Raw genomic sequence first — 15,541 nt, forward strand, 5'->3', positions numbered from 1 at the left:
CCTCTGCCTGTTATCCCGACACAACTGTGTGACAGATAAAAATGTGCAGGCCATGAGCCACTCCCTGTATGAGATTTGTCATCATATCCAGTCCAGTTGCTTCAGGGTCAGGACTCAAATTAATTCCTAACTGACTACAGCAGACTGCGTGAGTGATAGTGGAGGCTGCTATTTTTGAACAACAGAAATGCATGTGCCTCCTGGCTGGATGGATGCAATACTAGCACCAATTGCCCTGTAATTTACTAACATTATGTGAAACCGCACAGAGGAGTTCATTACTGCGCACCAGCACTGCAGGAAAGGATGCCCCTTTAAAACCCATTAAAACTTTGTGCCATCCCAACACTGTAAAAAAATAAACAAAATATCTACAGGAAGACTACTGGAGTATATTTTACAAGCAAATAGTATATCAGTCTTTCTACTTGAACATTTCACGTTTAATTCAATACACTTTTTTTTTCAATTAATTGCGAAATTTACTTGCAATTTCTGAGTGAAAATTGATTTTACACAGAGCAGATATTGCCTAACAAAGAGTCAAGCAAATTGATTCGATCGCATAAAACAGCATCGGAAACAATGCATATTTGTCCAATGCTGTCTTTTTTAGGATTTTATATTCAGCCAGTCACATTTTTTAGATTATTATTTTTTATTATTCACAGCTCCCTATCCTTTATTATTACAAAATGGTGATGGAGACAGGTGTGCCAGCAAATAAAGATTGCCTTTTGTTTGTTAGCTTTGGCATTCAAAACAACATGTTACCCCAAAAATTAGGTCTCATTATATGTTTCAGCAAACAATTCCATGTCCCAAATGGAGGAACTTCAGGGGGGAATATTTGCTAAACACCAAACAAGATGCCATTGTTTTGCTGCACAGGCTGCTTTGTGGGTGTAAATAATATTTCTCAAAATGAAAAAAGAAAAAAATAAACTTTCTTGTATTGCAGAAGTTGCATGTTAGAGGAAATGAGGGAGAATCAGCATAATATGTTCATTTCTCACTCATTTTAAAAACTAAAAGACATGACGGCAGTACATCTGTGCGATCTGTCTCTTGCCTTAAGGAAACTGTAGCTTAGGCATGAAATGTATTCGATGCAATTAAACATTCAAGATCAAGTGCAACTGTGAAAATACAGCACATTAAACCTCTTTGTAATGTCTTTGATTTGACGTTTTCTCATCACTTTGTCATTTGAAATGAGAAGAAGCAACCTGCGAACAAGTTGTACAATAGCACCTCTTTCTTCTCTCTCAGTGCAACAAAGTGAAATTTATCAAGGACACAACACTCATGGTTAGTTTAGCAGAAGTTACCACAGGAGAGGAGACCTCCTCAGTTCACTGCAAGGTTAGCAACTCTCCTCTGGGACGTGAACGTGCTTCGTTCTGTTCAAACAGATTTTCCAGACTGAAGATAATGGTAATGTTGCGCATGCTTTAAACATAACCTTGAGTCAGGGACTTTGAGGTCAAAGGGATAAGGTTTTAGAGAGGTTCTTTAGTGCAGGTGGCCTGTTGAGGGGTCAGCCGAAGAGCTTCTGTAATGAATCACAGTCTGGATTGATACCCAGAGCACTGTAAATCACACAATTCATTCATGCAAATGTACTTGTCACTGCTGTCTTATTGTCTAAAGACATCTGTTTAGGAGTTTTCTCAACATCATGATGAATATTCAATGGAATATGGTTCAATATTAATTATTTCATCATTTACTCACCCTCATGTTATTCCAAACCCATTTGATGGTCTGTGGAACATAAAAGCAGATGTTTAGCAGAATGTCAAAGCTGCTTTTTACCATAATAGGGCTTTTCACACTGCACTGACCCTGGGTTATTATCGTTTGTTGTTAAACCCTGTTTTTAATCTAAGGTAGGGAAACGTTGCACACTTGTAATTTAACCTGAGGTTATGAAACCCTGTATTGCAATGCCACAAATTTTCAAAAATGTCAAATGGTGACTGAAAATGGATCAATTAGAATTTAATTCTTGCCTTTTATAATAATCCATTCAGGAAAAACATGATAGCGGTCAGCAATATATATTATGAGGATGTGCAAAGCCTTTATGTAAAAAGGTCACATGCTGCATTTGGAACGACAATGAGAATGAGAAAATTATTTCAAAAAAATATTCATTTTTGAATGAACTATTCTTTTAAATACATCCATTTAACTTGTCTGAATGGTGACAGACAAACTTGTGAAGTGTGACAAGCATGAATGGTGCACTCTGGGATCAGGGAGTTCAGAATCAGTCTGTGTCACATGTCTCAGACTTTGTGACACTAATGAATAGATTTTGTGAGCTTTGCTTCAGTTTTGGTCCTGAAAGGTCAACTGGGGGATTATTCTTTTGCCAGATATTTTTGAAGGGATTTGTTTAAAAAAAAAAAAAAAAAAACTGAACATGGAAGAAATGCCATGTCAAGAATACATCCCACTGTTGTGTTGCCTCTGTATTATTACAGGTTCACTTTTTGCCAGTTCAAGCTGACCTTTGTTAGTGTGGTTTTTCATTGCTACTCAACAAATAACCTTTAATAAAGACATTCTAAACAATTTTATTAAAGGTAACTTTTCGCCCTCCAGCGGTTAAAAAACTAAACTGCATGCATATTTCAGAAGAACGTTGTTTTGGTTGTTCTTAGGCTCTGATTCCCTTTAAGTTTCTCATATTCGATGTAGACGATGTGTCGATTGATTAGGATCATGCTTAGGGAGCCTGTCATCTTCGAGTACTGTTAAAACAAGCCAATGCACATTGGTGCGCGAGATCTGCATCTCATGGGGTATAAATATGGAAGTGGAAGCAATCACCAGTTATTATTCGTTTCGGAGCCGATCGGTGTTGATGTCTCTGAAGAGTTTTGAAGTTTTCAACGAGCGAGTGTGTCGGTGTTCTTCTGGAAAATTCTCCTAGTGCTGGTGGTTCTACAGCGTGAGTGCAGCGGTGATCGCGAGTTTCGGAACTCTCAACTGCTGTTTTAACAGTATCATTTCTGTGTGTTTGTTGACGGTTGGTTAGAGGGCAAAGAAGTAAGTGCTTCACTGTTTCAGATCACTGTCCAGTGCTGCCGCGTTCTTTCCCCTGTGTGCTCCTGCACTGATGAAGGGTCTCATTTCCTAAAGGAGCAACACGGGTGTGTTTGCGTATTTTTCAAGATGTCATTCCATCCGTACTTTCTGGATGCGGTTGTTCTCTGTCCCCCTCTGACGGTCACAATGGTTGCGTCACATGTTTAAAAAAAATATATATATAAATATATATATACACTCACCTAAAGGAGTATTAGGAACACCTGTTCAATTTCTCATTAATGCAATTATCTAATCAGCCAATCACATGGCAGTTGCTTCAATGCATTTAGGGGTGTGGTCCTGGTCAAGACAATCTCCTGAACTCCAAACTGAATGTCAGAATGGGAAAGAAAGGTGATTTAAGCAATTTTGAGCGTGGCATGGTTGTTGGTGCCAGACGGGCCGGTCTGAGTATTTCACAATCTGCTCAGTTACTGGGATTTTCACGCACAACTATTTCTAGGGTTTACAAAGAAGGGTGTGAAAAGGGAAAACATCCAGTATGCGGCAGTCCTGTGGGCGAAAATGCCTTGTTGATGCTAGAGGTCAGAGGAGAATGGGCCGACTGATTCAAGCTGATAGAAGAGCAACTTTGACTGAAATAACCACTCGTTACAACCGAGGTATGCAGCAAAGCATTTGTGAAGCCACAACAAGCAACCAATTAAGGACTTCAGGATCACTTGAAAATTAAAGGCAGCTGTGTTTAATTAGGGTTGGAGATAAACTGTGCAGGACAGTCGATCGGCAGGAGCAGGGTTGGGCACCCCTGCAATAGAGCATCTTTGGGATGTGGTGGACCAAATGGGAGCTTCGTGCCCTGGATGTGCATCCCACAAATCTCCATCAACTGCAAGATGCTATCCTATCAATATGGGCCACCATTTATAAAGAATGCTTTCAGCACCTTGTTGAATCAATGCCACGTAGAATTAAGGCAGTTCTGAAGGCGAAACACACTATTAGTATGGTGATCCTAATAATCCTTTAGGTGAGTGTATACATATATATATATATATATATATATATATATATATATATATATATATATTCAGCACGCTGAAGCAGCTTTTGTGCCTAGTTAATGTTCTCATTGAGAGAACATGACTAATGTGGTGTTGAGATCGAGACTCGCCTTCATGCGTGAAGGTGGAGTCTCTATTACCACCTACGGCGAATGGGCTTTCTCCATAGGGTGGCTGGGCGATCCCTTAGAGATAGGGTTAAGAGCTCGGTCACTCGGGAAGAGCTCAGAGTAGAGCCGCTGCTCCTCCACATCGAGAGGGGCCAGCTGAGGTGGCTCGAGCATCTGTTCCGGATGCCTCCTGGACGCCTTCCTGGTAAGGTGTTCCGAACGAGTCCCTCTGGGAGGAGACCCCATGGAAGACCTAGGACATGCTGGAGGGATTATGTCTCCCGGCTGGCCTGGGAACGCCTCGGTGTCCCCCCGGAAGAGCTGGAGGAAGTGTCTGGGGAGAGGGAAGTCTGGGCATCTCTGCTTAGACTGCTGCCCCCGCGACCCGGCCCCGGATAAGCGGAAGATGATGATGATGATGATGATGATGACGATGATGAGAACGCAAAGCCTCAGGACCTCAGACCAGCTCTTGTCTGTTACGGAGACCAGGAGAAGGGAAGGCTGTTTCAAGCAGAGGTTGGCCCACTGGATAGTGGTTGCCATCATCTTGTTGTGTTTTCCCAAGGTGCACCATGCCCAGCTGGGTAGTGAGCCTCTCCAAAGAGAGAGTGTAGCTCCTTCCTGGGCATTGACAAAGGGTGCCTTGCTGACAGATGTTTTAAAGCTGCGGGCTGGGCGACACCAAACACGTTCGCTAGGAAAATAGCCTATGTGTCGCGCCGGTTGCTTCCCATGGGCTCCCTTCACATGAAGCCAGTTTCACTGTAAGCCCGGTTCGAAGTGTCGGCTTGCTGCCCCATTCCCCTCCTATGGACTGGATACGTGCGCCAGTCTTGCTCCAGTAGAGTTCCTCTTTAGCGAACCCTGTTGAGTTCCTCCACACCCTTCGGCACTGGACGTGGTGTAGCGTCCGTTGCCAGGCCTAACACTCGTATGCACTGGTGGAACCTGTGTTAGGCTGGGTCCCATATTTTGTGATCCCTATAGGGATCCCATATGTGTATTCTTCCATGGTATGGCTCCCTGCGGCAAGCCCGTGTCTTCCCTTGGCAGAGCCTAAATTTTTTCAATGTATCTCAGAGGATCTTTTGTAACTTTTATTATTCATTTATTGAAAGTCTTTTAACATTTTCTTTTATCAGCTGGTTTTATCTGCTGGCGCTACTTTGACCCCCCCCCCCCCCCCCCCCCCCCCCCCAAGGAAACCTAACAGATATGATAATTATATTATTCCCTCTGCCATCAGTCTTTTAAATACTGTTGACAGCGGCAACTAGATATGTGCCAGGCATCGTAAACCTCTGTATTTATTATTTATTTATTATTTACTTAGTATTATTATCTATTTATTAATTTACTTATCTACTTGAACTTTGGTCCCTGCTTAGTCCATGTATTGTGGCCTGTGTATTTGCTGCTTTGTTTTGGTGCCCAAATGCAATATGATGTCATTGACAGTGTTTCTGAATGCTTGATTAAGTGTTGTCGTCTTGTCTTGTTGATAGGACTGGTATGCTAAAACTAAATTGTCCTACGGGGATAAATAAAGTTGTTTGAATTGAATTGAATTGAATTGAATTGTATTCCATTCCAAAGAAAGGGAATGCTTTCCCAGTGGTCTTGTGGAACAGCAGTGACTTCCCTGGCCTAAGCCCTATCCCGTCTCTGCCTCAATAATGTGAGGGGATCAGAAGACTTTTGTCTAGGCACTGGAAGGTGGCAGCACTAGTGGCGTTTTAATTGGGATCCCATTCAGTCTACACGTCGACTATGTCGAACGTTAGCGACTGAAGGGGAACATCTCGGTTACGGTTATGTAACCCTCGTTCCCTGAAGGAGGGAACAGAGTCATAGTCGTGGCTCGTTTTAACAGTACTCGAAGATGACAGGCTCCCTAAGCGTGATCCCAATCAGTCGACATGTCGACTACGTCTCCATTCCCTCCTTCAGGGACGTTCCCTTCAACCAAGACGTTCTTTCTCATAACTAAAAAGAGAGACAGATTATCCTACTGATCATAAAACATTCACCAGGCTTATAAGATATAAGCAGTTTAGATGGAAAGGATCTCAAGCTCACTAGCTGAAAACCTAGCGATACCCTTACTATACATGGTACTTCCTTGAAAACAAATCCCAGCACATTGTTACAACAACCATAATGAAATGAATCTTCACAATAGATAATGCTTTACAATGAACTTTGTTAGAAATCAATATGACAATTTATTTATTCAAAAAACGTACCTTACTCTGTTAAGTAATAAAAATGCATCGCTTTTACAACATTTCAAATCCTTCAGTTCTCGCCATCTCTGAAAAATCAAGCCAACGTTGATTCTCATTTTATTATGAGCTCTGTCACATTCTACTTTGTTCTGAGTTTTTTTAAAAGGGTGATCCCTCAGAGGTTTGAGATATAGCACGCTCCATGTCAACTTTTCTCGCCACTCCCACTCCTACACTCCTACTTTATCCATCCATCCATCCATCCATCCATCCATCCAATCATACCCAACAAACAGTACTGTTACTGAATGAATCAGTGTTTTTGAATGAATTGTTTGAGTGTTTCAAAGACTCAAAGTCATAAACAGTCACTTGTTCCATTCCTGCATAGATCAGTGTTTTTGAACAAATAAGTTGAGTGAATGATTTATTGACTCGCTCATGAAGACAGACACTTGTTTTGTTCCTTGTATAAATCAGTGTTTTGAACCAATCAGTTGAATGAAGGAGTCCATGACTCACTCATAAAGACAGTAACTTGTCACAACTCAAAATCCCACCATTTACGCAGATTGAAAGGAATTTTAACAGATTTGTAGTGTTTAATTATAACTATAGGTCCACACACAGTTTAATAATAACAGAGTATAAAATCTAATCTAAACTATGCTAATTTGTTCAGTTTGCCTGTACAGGTTTAGCCTATTGTTTGAAAATAAAGTTAAAGAGCTATTTTTCTCCTCTTATACTGGGGCATGTCGAAAATTAAGTTAAGGTACCAGTGATTGCAAAACATACACTATTTCAGTGATACACACACAAATATGTGCGGAAGTCACTTTTATTGAGTCTGCATTTGACAAATTGATAGTTTAATGTTAGACACTGCAGACGGGGACATTGAACATCAGGTGACAGTACGAAAGTGAGGACGCATGAATAGTTTTGAGTGACTCTAAATGCCAACCGGAGATTGAGCGTTGGATTTTTCCAGCTATACCAGCTGTATTAACTTGTCGTCTCCCTCAACATAATTTGCATAACCATGTGGAATAATAATTGACATTTTCAACATAGCTTCTCTCAAACTGAAGTGATTTTAGCCCTCATTCCAATGCATCTAGCTGAATTAATGTTATCCAGCAGGAATGGCTCAACCGGAGTAACATTTTTGATTGAAAAGCTAAACCAAAATGTGTTTACCTTGAAGACAGTGGCAGCCTCCTCCAACACAGTTACTGACTCCGATATGATCGCAAAGTCTGCAGTTGCCAGAGATTTAGTTGTTGAAACAGTATGCTAATGTCCTAGTTTTCTGGCTCAAATTGCTTTCGACCTTGAGGTTAAATATGGACATGTGCAGTGCACATATATAAGTATCTTGCCATTTGATAAGAAATTAAGAGATAATGAGCAAGATATGATATGCCAGAGTGCATTTAGACTAGAGGTGTCATACCACACTAATATACTTTGAAATAGTTCCATTCTCACATAGCTGGGTTATTACTACTATTTAACAGTAATTTTTAAGTCACAACTTCAAGATGTGGTAACTTGCTACTATTTTTATCCAGTTGATTGGCATTTAAAACAATTATATAGGAAACTAAATAAAATTCACAATCTAAATTCTAATTGGATTAGCCATATTCAAACTATAATGACTGTAAAATTACTATAAATGCACACACATGTGACTTTATATTCTATATTAATGCGGCAATTTTCTACGTTCCAAATTGTGTTACATTATTTAAAGGGTTGCTGGCCATTTTGGCAAGAAGAAAAAGAAAATGGTCAGTAATTTGGATTGGCAGATGGATAGCTGGATAAATATAGATGGATAGGTAATTCTAAATAATTGCAGCCTTTGCAACTAACAGAACCCCAGCACAAGGCAGACAGGAGTTAATCAAAAGTGACTGTAGTTATATCGCAAACAGCCTACGTGACCTACTTCGTGCCATATCTGTCTCTGTAAGACAACAGTAGATTCACATTTGTTTCTTTCTGTGGCTTCTTTCTATTTCCATTCCTTCATGGTGATCTTTATGTCTGTTTATATTAGTGGTGTTCACTGAGCAAAAAGAATTATGTGTAGAAATAGTCACTGTGCAAGACCTTTTGCTTACAGCTGAATATGCACATAATGGTGTAAGATCATCAACTGACCTGCACTGAAATGTTAACTATACGGTTATAACGTAGATATGAACTCATCATGACCCATTCATAACAAAAACAGTGAAATTAAAACATTCTTTCATCAGCCCACCCAAAGCTATGGGATTGAGCACAACTGAGCTTCCTCCAGAAAACAAACAAACAACAACAACAACAGAAAAACAATAATAAAAAAAAGATAATTGGCGCATTGTGTCTACAATTAGGGGTATGAATATTCTTATGGTTGGATTTTCCACATTTTTGCTAAATCAATCAGTTCAGGTGTTAAGGATCAGTAGACTTCTGTTGTTTTTCCCCTTCCCAGAATTATCTTAAAATCAAGGGTATCATTTTCATCACATTACACTGAGGCATGGATTCACAGTACTAATTAGCTAAACTGATCTACAATTTGCTTAGGTCAGCCGGGTTTTAATTAAAAAGCAGTTGAATCAAATAAGCTTTTCGAGCACCAGGTAACATCAGCCGGAAGATATATATTTTTTAATTAAATCTTATCACATGCCATACTTTTACTTGGCATGTTCATCGTCATCATCATTTTAATGCAACAACCTCAGTAAAATATTCAAATAACTCTTTTTCCATCAATAAACCGCTTTTAACCTTTTCTCTCCCCATTTCTTTTGCTGGAATGAATCTACCATCAATGTAAACATAAACTAGTTTAGGTGGATTTATTAATTTAGGATTTGTTAAAGACTGTGATGAAAATGAGGATGATAATCCAGAGTAAATCGCACTCAACATAAATATATTTGGATACTGATCACTGTAATCTCTTATGAATGAAGTGTAATGGAAATATGCAAATAAGGCTAAATATGATGTCTTTAACAAATGAATGTTGCTGAAAATTATGTTTACCATAGGTCTGATTGCCCAATCACATATTAAAGCATGATTACAATTTTTGGCTGATGATGTATGCAGTACTAATCTGCTGATGACAAAAAACAAAAAAAAATATTAAAAATCATCTTAAAGCAGCCTATGGTTTGCAGTTCTAAAATAGCCAGGCTGGTCTGTTTGCTGGTTTTACAGGGGTTTTGGAGGGACACTTTTCATTTGGTCTTGGTGAGAGACAGGCTTTCTGACCATCTAAAACCAGCTGAAAACATTTTAGTATGGTGTGTGGTGGTACATTATATGGAATATATAACATATATAATTTGAAAAAGCACACTAAGATGTTTGATTCTAGTTATCAGGACTAGGCTATATATCTTTAATGTAAGGAAATTCTGCTTAAAAAATGGTACGTTTGGGCAAGATTAAGTAAATATTTCCCTCATTCTCTGTGTTGACCACAGCACGTGCACTGTCTGTCTTCTCCGCATGCGTTCACCCCGAGTTCAGCTCTAGTTAGGGAGAGACAGGAACTGATGTGCAGTCAGTTTCCTCACCTATCCGAGCGGGAGACCACCACAGACCGCGCGTCGAGCGCGTTCTCTCTGTTTCCAGGAGTGTTCCTGCCTTTTCCCACACAGTCCACCCCGGAGCTGTTTACGCACTGAACATCCTCTCGCAGTTGCGATCAGTTTTGTGCGGGTCCTATTAAATTGATTTTGAAAACGACAAGGATCAGAACGAGGCTGAAGCATCTTTAAGAGCGCGCGCATCTCTCTGAGAGCGCGAGCAACATATGTGCTGCCTCTGAAGACTCGGTATAGCACCTCTGTGTGTCTGAAAGACGCTTGAAAAAACGTTTCACCCGAACGCTGAAAACTTTAAAGGAATATTTATGAGCATTTGAGTGGATTTTCTGTCAGTAGCACTAAGTAATACTCGTACTTTTGGAGATATTTAACGGGCGGAATACGAAGTGAACGCTGCGTTCCGAGGGGAATCGCATTAACGCTCCTTCAGTTATACGGTTCTTCTGTGCCGACGGAAGTTTCTGAGTTTTCTGACGAAAATGGGCATAACTGGTTATTTTCAGCTGCAGTGGAAATGCCTGGTTGTTGTGGCTCTAAGACTGCTGTTCCTTGTGCCCGCAGGAGTGCCAGCGAGAAGCGGAGACTCTTATTTAAAGGACAACATCACTGTCAGACAGGGAGACAGTGCTGTCTTGAAGTAAGTCAATGCTTATATTTTTTTACATTATGAGAAGTGTATATGTTTCATGTTGTTCCTTTTCATGTTACATGCTTTTTGTATCGTCTTGCAAATATAAGAGTGTTGTTTGTTTGATCAATGATGTGGTTAGAAGGTTGAACTTCTTGTTCCAGTTTCAAATTAGTCACAGCTTTAAGTTTTCGTCTTTACTTTTTATTTAAATATAAATATTGTTATTAATCTGGCTGCGCTAGCACAGCAAATTTTTTTTTCTGCTGGAGTTGTTTTGGGAATCCGTGGTGAAATGCGATCTGTCTGGTAATGCAATCAGCATGCAGTCTCGTCTATGCAATCAGTTTTGGTGGCCTATTTAGATAAGTAGTTCATCAACAAATTAAATTTTACTTCGACTCAATTCTCTATTCCCTCTTTTTCAGTGATCTCTCTCTCACATCTCGCTCATCCCTGCTTTTTTATTCCCCCTTCCTCTCTGTCTCAGTCACACACGAACACACACACACACACACACACACACGCACACACTCATTTGTGGACGCCCACATGCACTTACAGCAGCATCGTTGTTTTCTTACTTTTACTCTAATGCTTAATCTGGGAAGTTATATAAACGTGGGTGAACAGTCAGTCGTTATTCCTGCAGGGGGAATTGGAGTAAAGTAGCCTTGTCTCTCATTCGTTTTCGCTTTTGCTCTGCGCGTGGTACCAGACGCAGCAGGGGACGTTTTGTGTAGCATGATACAGTGGCCTGTGCGCGTGTCCTTTGGCTCCAGAAACTCTTTCCTAAAGAATGTTTGGAACAAAGCTGCAAAACAACTCTACTCATGACGTCAAAACTCAGTCGATCTGTATAGATTATAATAGAGAAGTTTGATGCATGAATAAACCTCTTGGATAAAGAGTCATCCATGTGCAGAATGTCCCTGTTTTATGCTAAATATGCATAAAGGCATGAAGGCATAGATAGATAGATAGAAAGATAGATAGATAGATAGATAGATAGATGGATAGATGCACAATTCTGGATAAATTGAGAATCACCATTTTTTGTTTAAAATAAAGATCATGTTTGGGGCAGTCTATTTAAAAAAGATTTAATTAATTATAATTAATTTATTCATTACAGGATTAATCTTTTTTAACGAATCTCTTGAATGAATGGTTCAATGACAAATACATTGACTGCTTCTGAAAGCTACTTGACTTGTTGCCTCACTGCTCTATCAGGCAATGACTTTTGTAGGCAGCGTTAGCGCTCAAAGGTACCTCACAAAACTGATTTCGGACAGGCTTTTGAGGCAGCATAATGGTTTAACGATCTACAACAATATAGAGAGAGCTTTGGTGATAGCTAAGCGAATATTTAATTACTACAAAATTACATCAAAAGTGGAAAACGCTGGTCAAAAACATACATTTACACACAAATTGACCATCAACCGCAACTTCAGTGAAACGCCATCTTTATAGTTTAGTTTCATGGAATGGAACGCAGGATTGTGGGATATCAAAGGCAATGAAGGATACATCTATGCATCCTTTAAAAATTAATGAGATGAAGGTATTTCAAGAGACAAGAAGTATAGCTAACATTGAATTCAGAATTCAGTCACTTCTTGCTACAGTACTGGCGTAACAATGTAATTGATACAATCTTTATTTGAATTGTCAAGTTACTTTCAATAGGTGATTTACTCTTTGATCGCTACCATAGACATTAGTGTTTATATCTGAACCATAAACCTTTATTCCAGTACTTATGTGATATTTGAATTAGCAATGCAGATTTTAATGTTTCGCTGTGATCGTACTTGTCAGAAGTTTAATGGACATCTGGCTGAATTGTTATCATTTAGAAATAAGAACCTGGGTTTTTAAATCGAGATTGCAAACTTTTCATGATTAACCGTGCAGCTCTAATAGACAAATGGATGGATGTATTGATGGATGGATGGATAGAGGGATTGCATGTCTGACTGACACTTTATTCCACAAATCAAAAGGTGAAATAGTAAATACAGTGGATGAGAGCTTCATAAACCTCCATATGTGCATACAGAGGAACTAAGCGTTGCTCATTTATTTGTTTAGTCTTTCCATTGTTGGCTGAAATGTTTGGTGTTGGGCTGAATTATAAAAATAATGTGTATAAAATGTATAACCCTTCATTTTCTTGAGGAAACAAAGACTAAAATGTAATAATTGCTTGTGGATAAACTAGTTAATAAAAGGATATTGTTACTTTTACTGACATCAACATCTCACTGTCAACTGTTAATAACAAACAGGCTAAATATTTTTCAGAAGGTACATTAGTTATTCATTTTGTTAACAATATTGAATGCTGCAAGCAGGGCCTGAAGTTAACTTTTTTGACCACCAGCCACTGTGGCAGGTGGATTTAAAAATCCACCTGCCACAGTAACTTTTTACCAGCCAATTTGTTAAAAAAAATGTTTGCCTCATAAAGGTGAAAAATAGAAATCACACAAACATTGTTCTTTAACTTGTAAGAATACACATTTAAGTGCTGTCAAGTTATTAACGAAATCATTATAAGTAATAATAACTCTTAAAGGGTAAGTTCGGCATTTTACAAGTTAAGTCCTGTTTTAAGATCGTTTCTGATTAAATCGAACGGTTAAGATTAAAATTTGGACACATGCTGCTGTACCAAGAATTTTAGGTTTTTGTGTTAGCAATATTTTTCCAACGCCTCACAACCGGACATTCTTCCAAAAACTACGATAAAACCTGTTGGAAAGCGTCTTTTGCAGCGATATTTGCGTGAGCATATCAGTGCACACCCCAGGGGGGTGTTTTGCTAACACAAAAACCTAAAATTCTCCGGACAGCAGCATGTGTCCAAATTTTAATCTTAACCGTTCGATTTCATCAGAAACGATCTTAAAACAGGGCTTTACTTGTAAAACGCCGATCTTACCCTTTAAGGGGGTCGCACACCAGATGTGCGTCGCCGCGTCGCGCAGAACCACGTCTTTAAAATTCGAACACATTACTTTCTATCAGTGTACACACACCAGCGGCGCCATTCGGCGTCTGTCCACGGCGCCCAGCAACAGCTCAGGATCTTGTTCAAAATCCTGCCGCACCACAGAGCGCAGTTTACATAGTTTTACATTAAATGTACATTTATTGTCTCAAATCGTCGTTAATGTAAATACTGACTTCACCCTGTGCTGTAATATACATTTAGTTTTACATGCATTCACAGAAATCAGCTGCTTGAATGAAAATTGTTGATGTTATCGGACATACGCAAAAAAAACAAAAAAAACTAATGAATCACTCAATTCTCATTGGTTACCCGCCAACGTGGCAGGTAGTTTGACAGTTTTACCCGCCAATTGCAAAATTCACCCGCATTTGGCGCATGGTCAGGTGTTAATTTCAAGCCCTGGCTGCAAGTGTTGACTTTTGACTTTCCGATCTGTGAACTGTGTTAGACTCATGTCTGACAGACACAAGAGAATCTCTGGACCTCATTTCTTAGTCCTTTTTCTCCGCTTGAAGACGTCCTTTCACTTGAGAATTAAATGTGTCATACCATCTGTCAACCCAGAGTGCTGCTTTACCCCCTCCCTCTCTCTTTATTTAGCCATTCAAATACACTTAGATTTTCTCAGCAATGTGGCACACTTTGTTTTGGTTCTTCCACTTTTTAGTCACCCTTGCATTAGCTTTAACTAAACTCAAACATAAACCATATCCTTGTAAGAACACACAATAACTGGAAATTAGTACATTTCCATATAGCAACATTATATATTTTAAGTTCATGATTGTATTGATGTCTGGCAAAGCACATTATGCACATCTCTTTTGGTACTGATTGCCGCCAGTCATGTATTTTACTTTTGATCATGAGTTCAGCTTCCCCATAATGGAGAACTGTTGAGACAACCTGTCACAAACACTGTCACAGTGATGGCAGAACATTCTGCGTGTCCCAACTCCTCCGTAGCACTGATTCAAATGGCTACTGTTGCTGTGTGCCTGTGCACACCTGGAGATGTGTGGTGATTTATCTATCCCCCAAAGAAAAGCATTTCAACTCAGCCAAAGCAAATGAAGGTTGGCAGACTTTAGCCAAGCCAGAAGCCATGGTTTCTACTTGGAAAAAAAAAAACCTAGACATTTCTAAGGCAGCATTTTTCCTCTTTTGTTTTTTAGGGAAAAACACAACATTGTGGCAGAGCCTGTTCACTCTAACCACTAGGGCTGTGAACCTACACTGGCCTCACGGTTCGGTTCGGTTACGATTATCATGTCATCGATTCAGTTCAATTCGGTATCACAATGCATTTCGATGCACCGCATCCTCAATTTTCAAATTTACTTTAAAAGTGATCCGTGCGCATGCGTGTGTGTTCGTCTGTTCGGGAAGTCGCAGTGACAGAAACAGTGACATTCCAGTTTGAATTTCAAAGGCCTGTTTATGCCATTAAGAAAATAAAATTTTATCAAATCAATTTAGTTTTAAAGAAATGTTTATTTAAAAGCAGCGCTCATTCATCAGTGTATATGTCACCATTAGAGGCGCGCGCATCAACCGTCGAGAGTTCACTGTTGAAGATGACGATCATTTATAATCACCCGTAACAACACAGAATAAGTGTAATTTCACCATCGGCTGGCAGCGAATACTTAAATCAGAGAACAATATTGAGGCGGGTGGATTATTTGTTTTGGCTGCGGATTCGGGTGACGCTGAAGCTCATTCTCTTACTCTAAAGCAGTCCGGCTCTGCCAGGCGTAACAGCTCGGGGTGAACACGGCTAATATT

General features: G+C 39.5%; 1 protein-coding gene across 2 annotated transcripts in view; it reads left to right on the forward strand.

Moving 5' to 3' along the window:
* opcml (opioid binding protein/cell adhesion molecule-like) overlaps nucleotides 1-15,541 on the forward strand; it is a 180,840-nt gene that overhangs the window by 69,328 nt on the left and 95,971 nt on the right. Inside the window, exon 2 of one of the 2 annotated variants that reach the window (XM_077242421.1) lies at nucleotides 10,659-10,734. In XM_077242421.1, coding sequence (XP_077098536.1) covers nucleotides 10,659-10,734 — 76 coding nt within the window. Of the gene's footprint in view, nucleotides 1-10,049; nucleotides 10,735-15,541 lie in introns of those variants that run through there. The other variant, XM_077242420.1, reaches the window with a different exon arrangement.

This window comes from Siphateles boraxobius, unplaced genomic scaffold, assembly GCF_051911475.1.
Source record: "Siphateles boraxobius isolate OS27281-9 unplaced genomic scaffold, OSU_SipBor_1 25, whole genome shotgun sequence".
Lineage (NCBI taxonomy): Eukaryota > Metazoa > Chordata > Actinopteri > Cypriniformes > Leuciscidae > Siphateles > Siphateles boraxobius.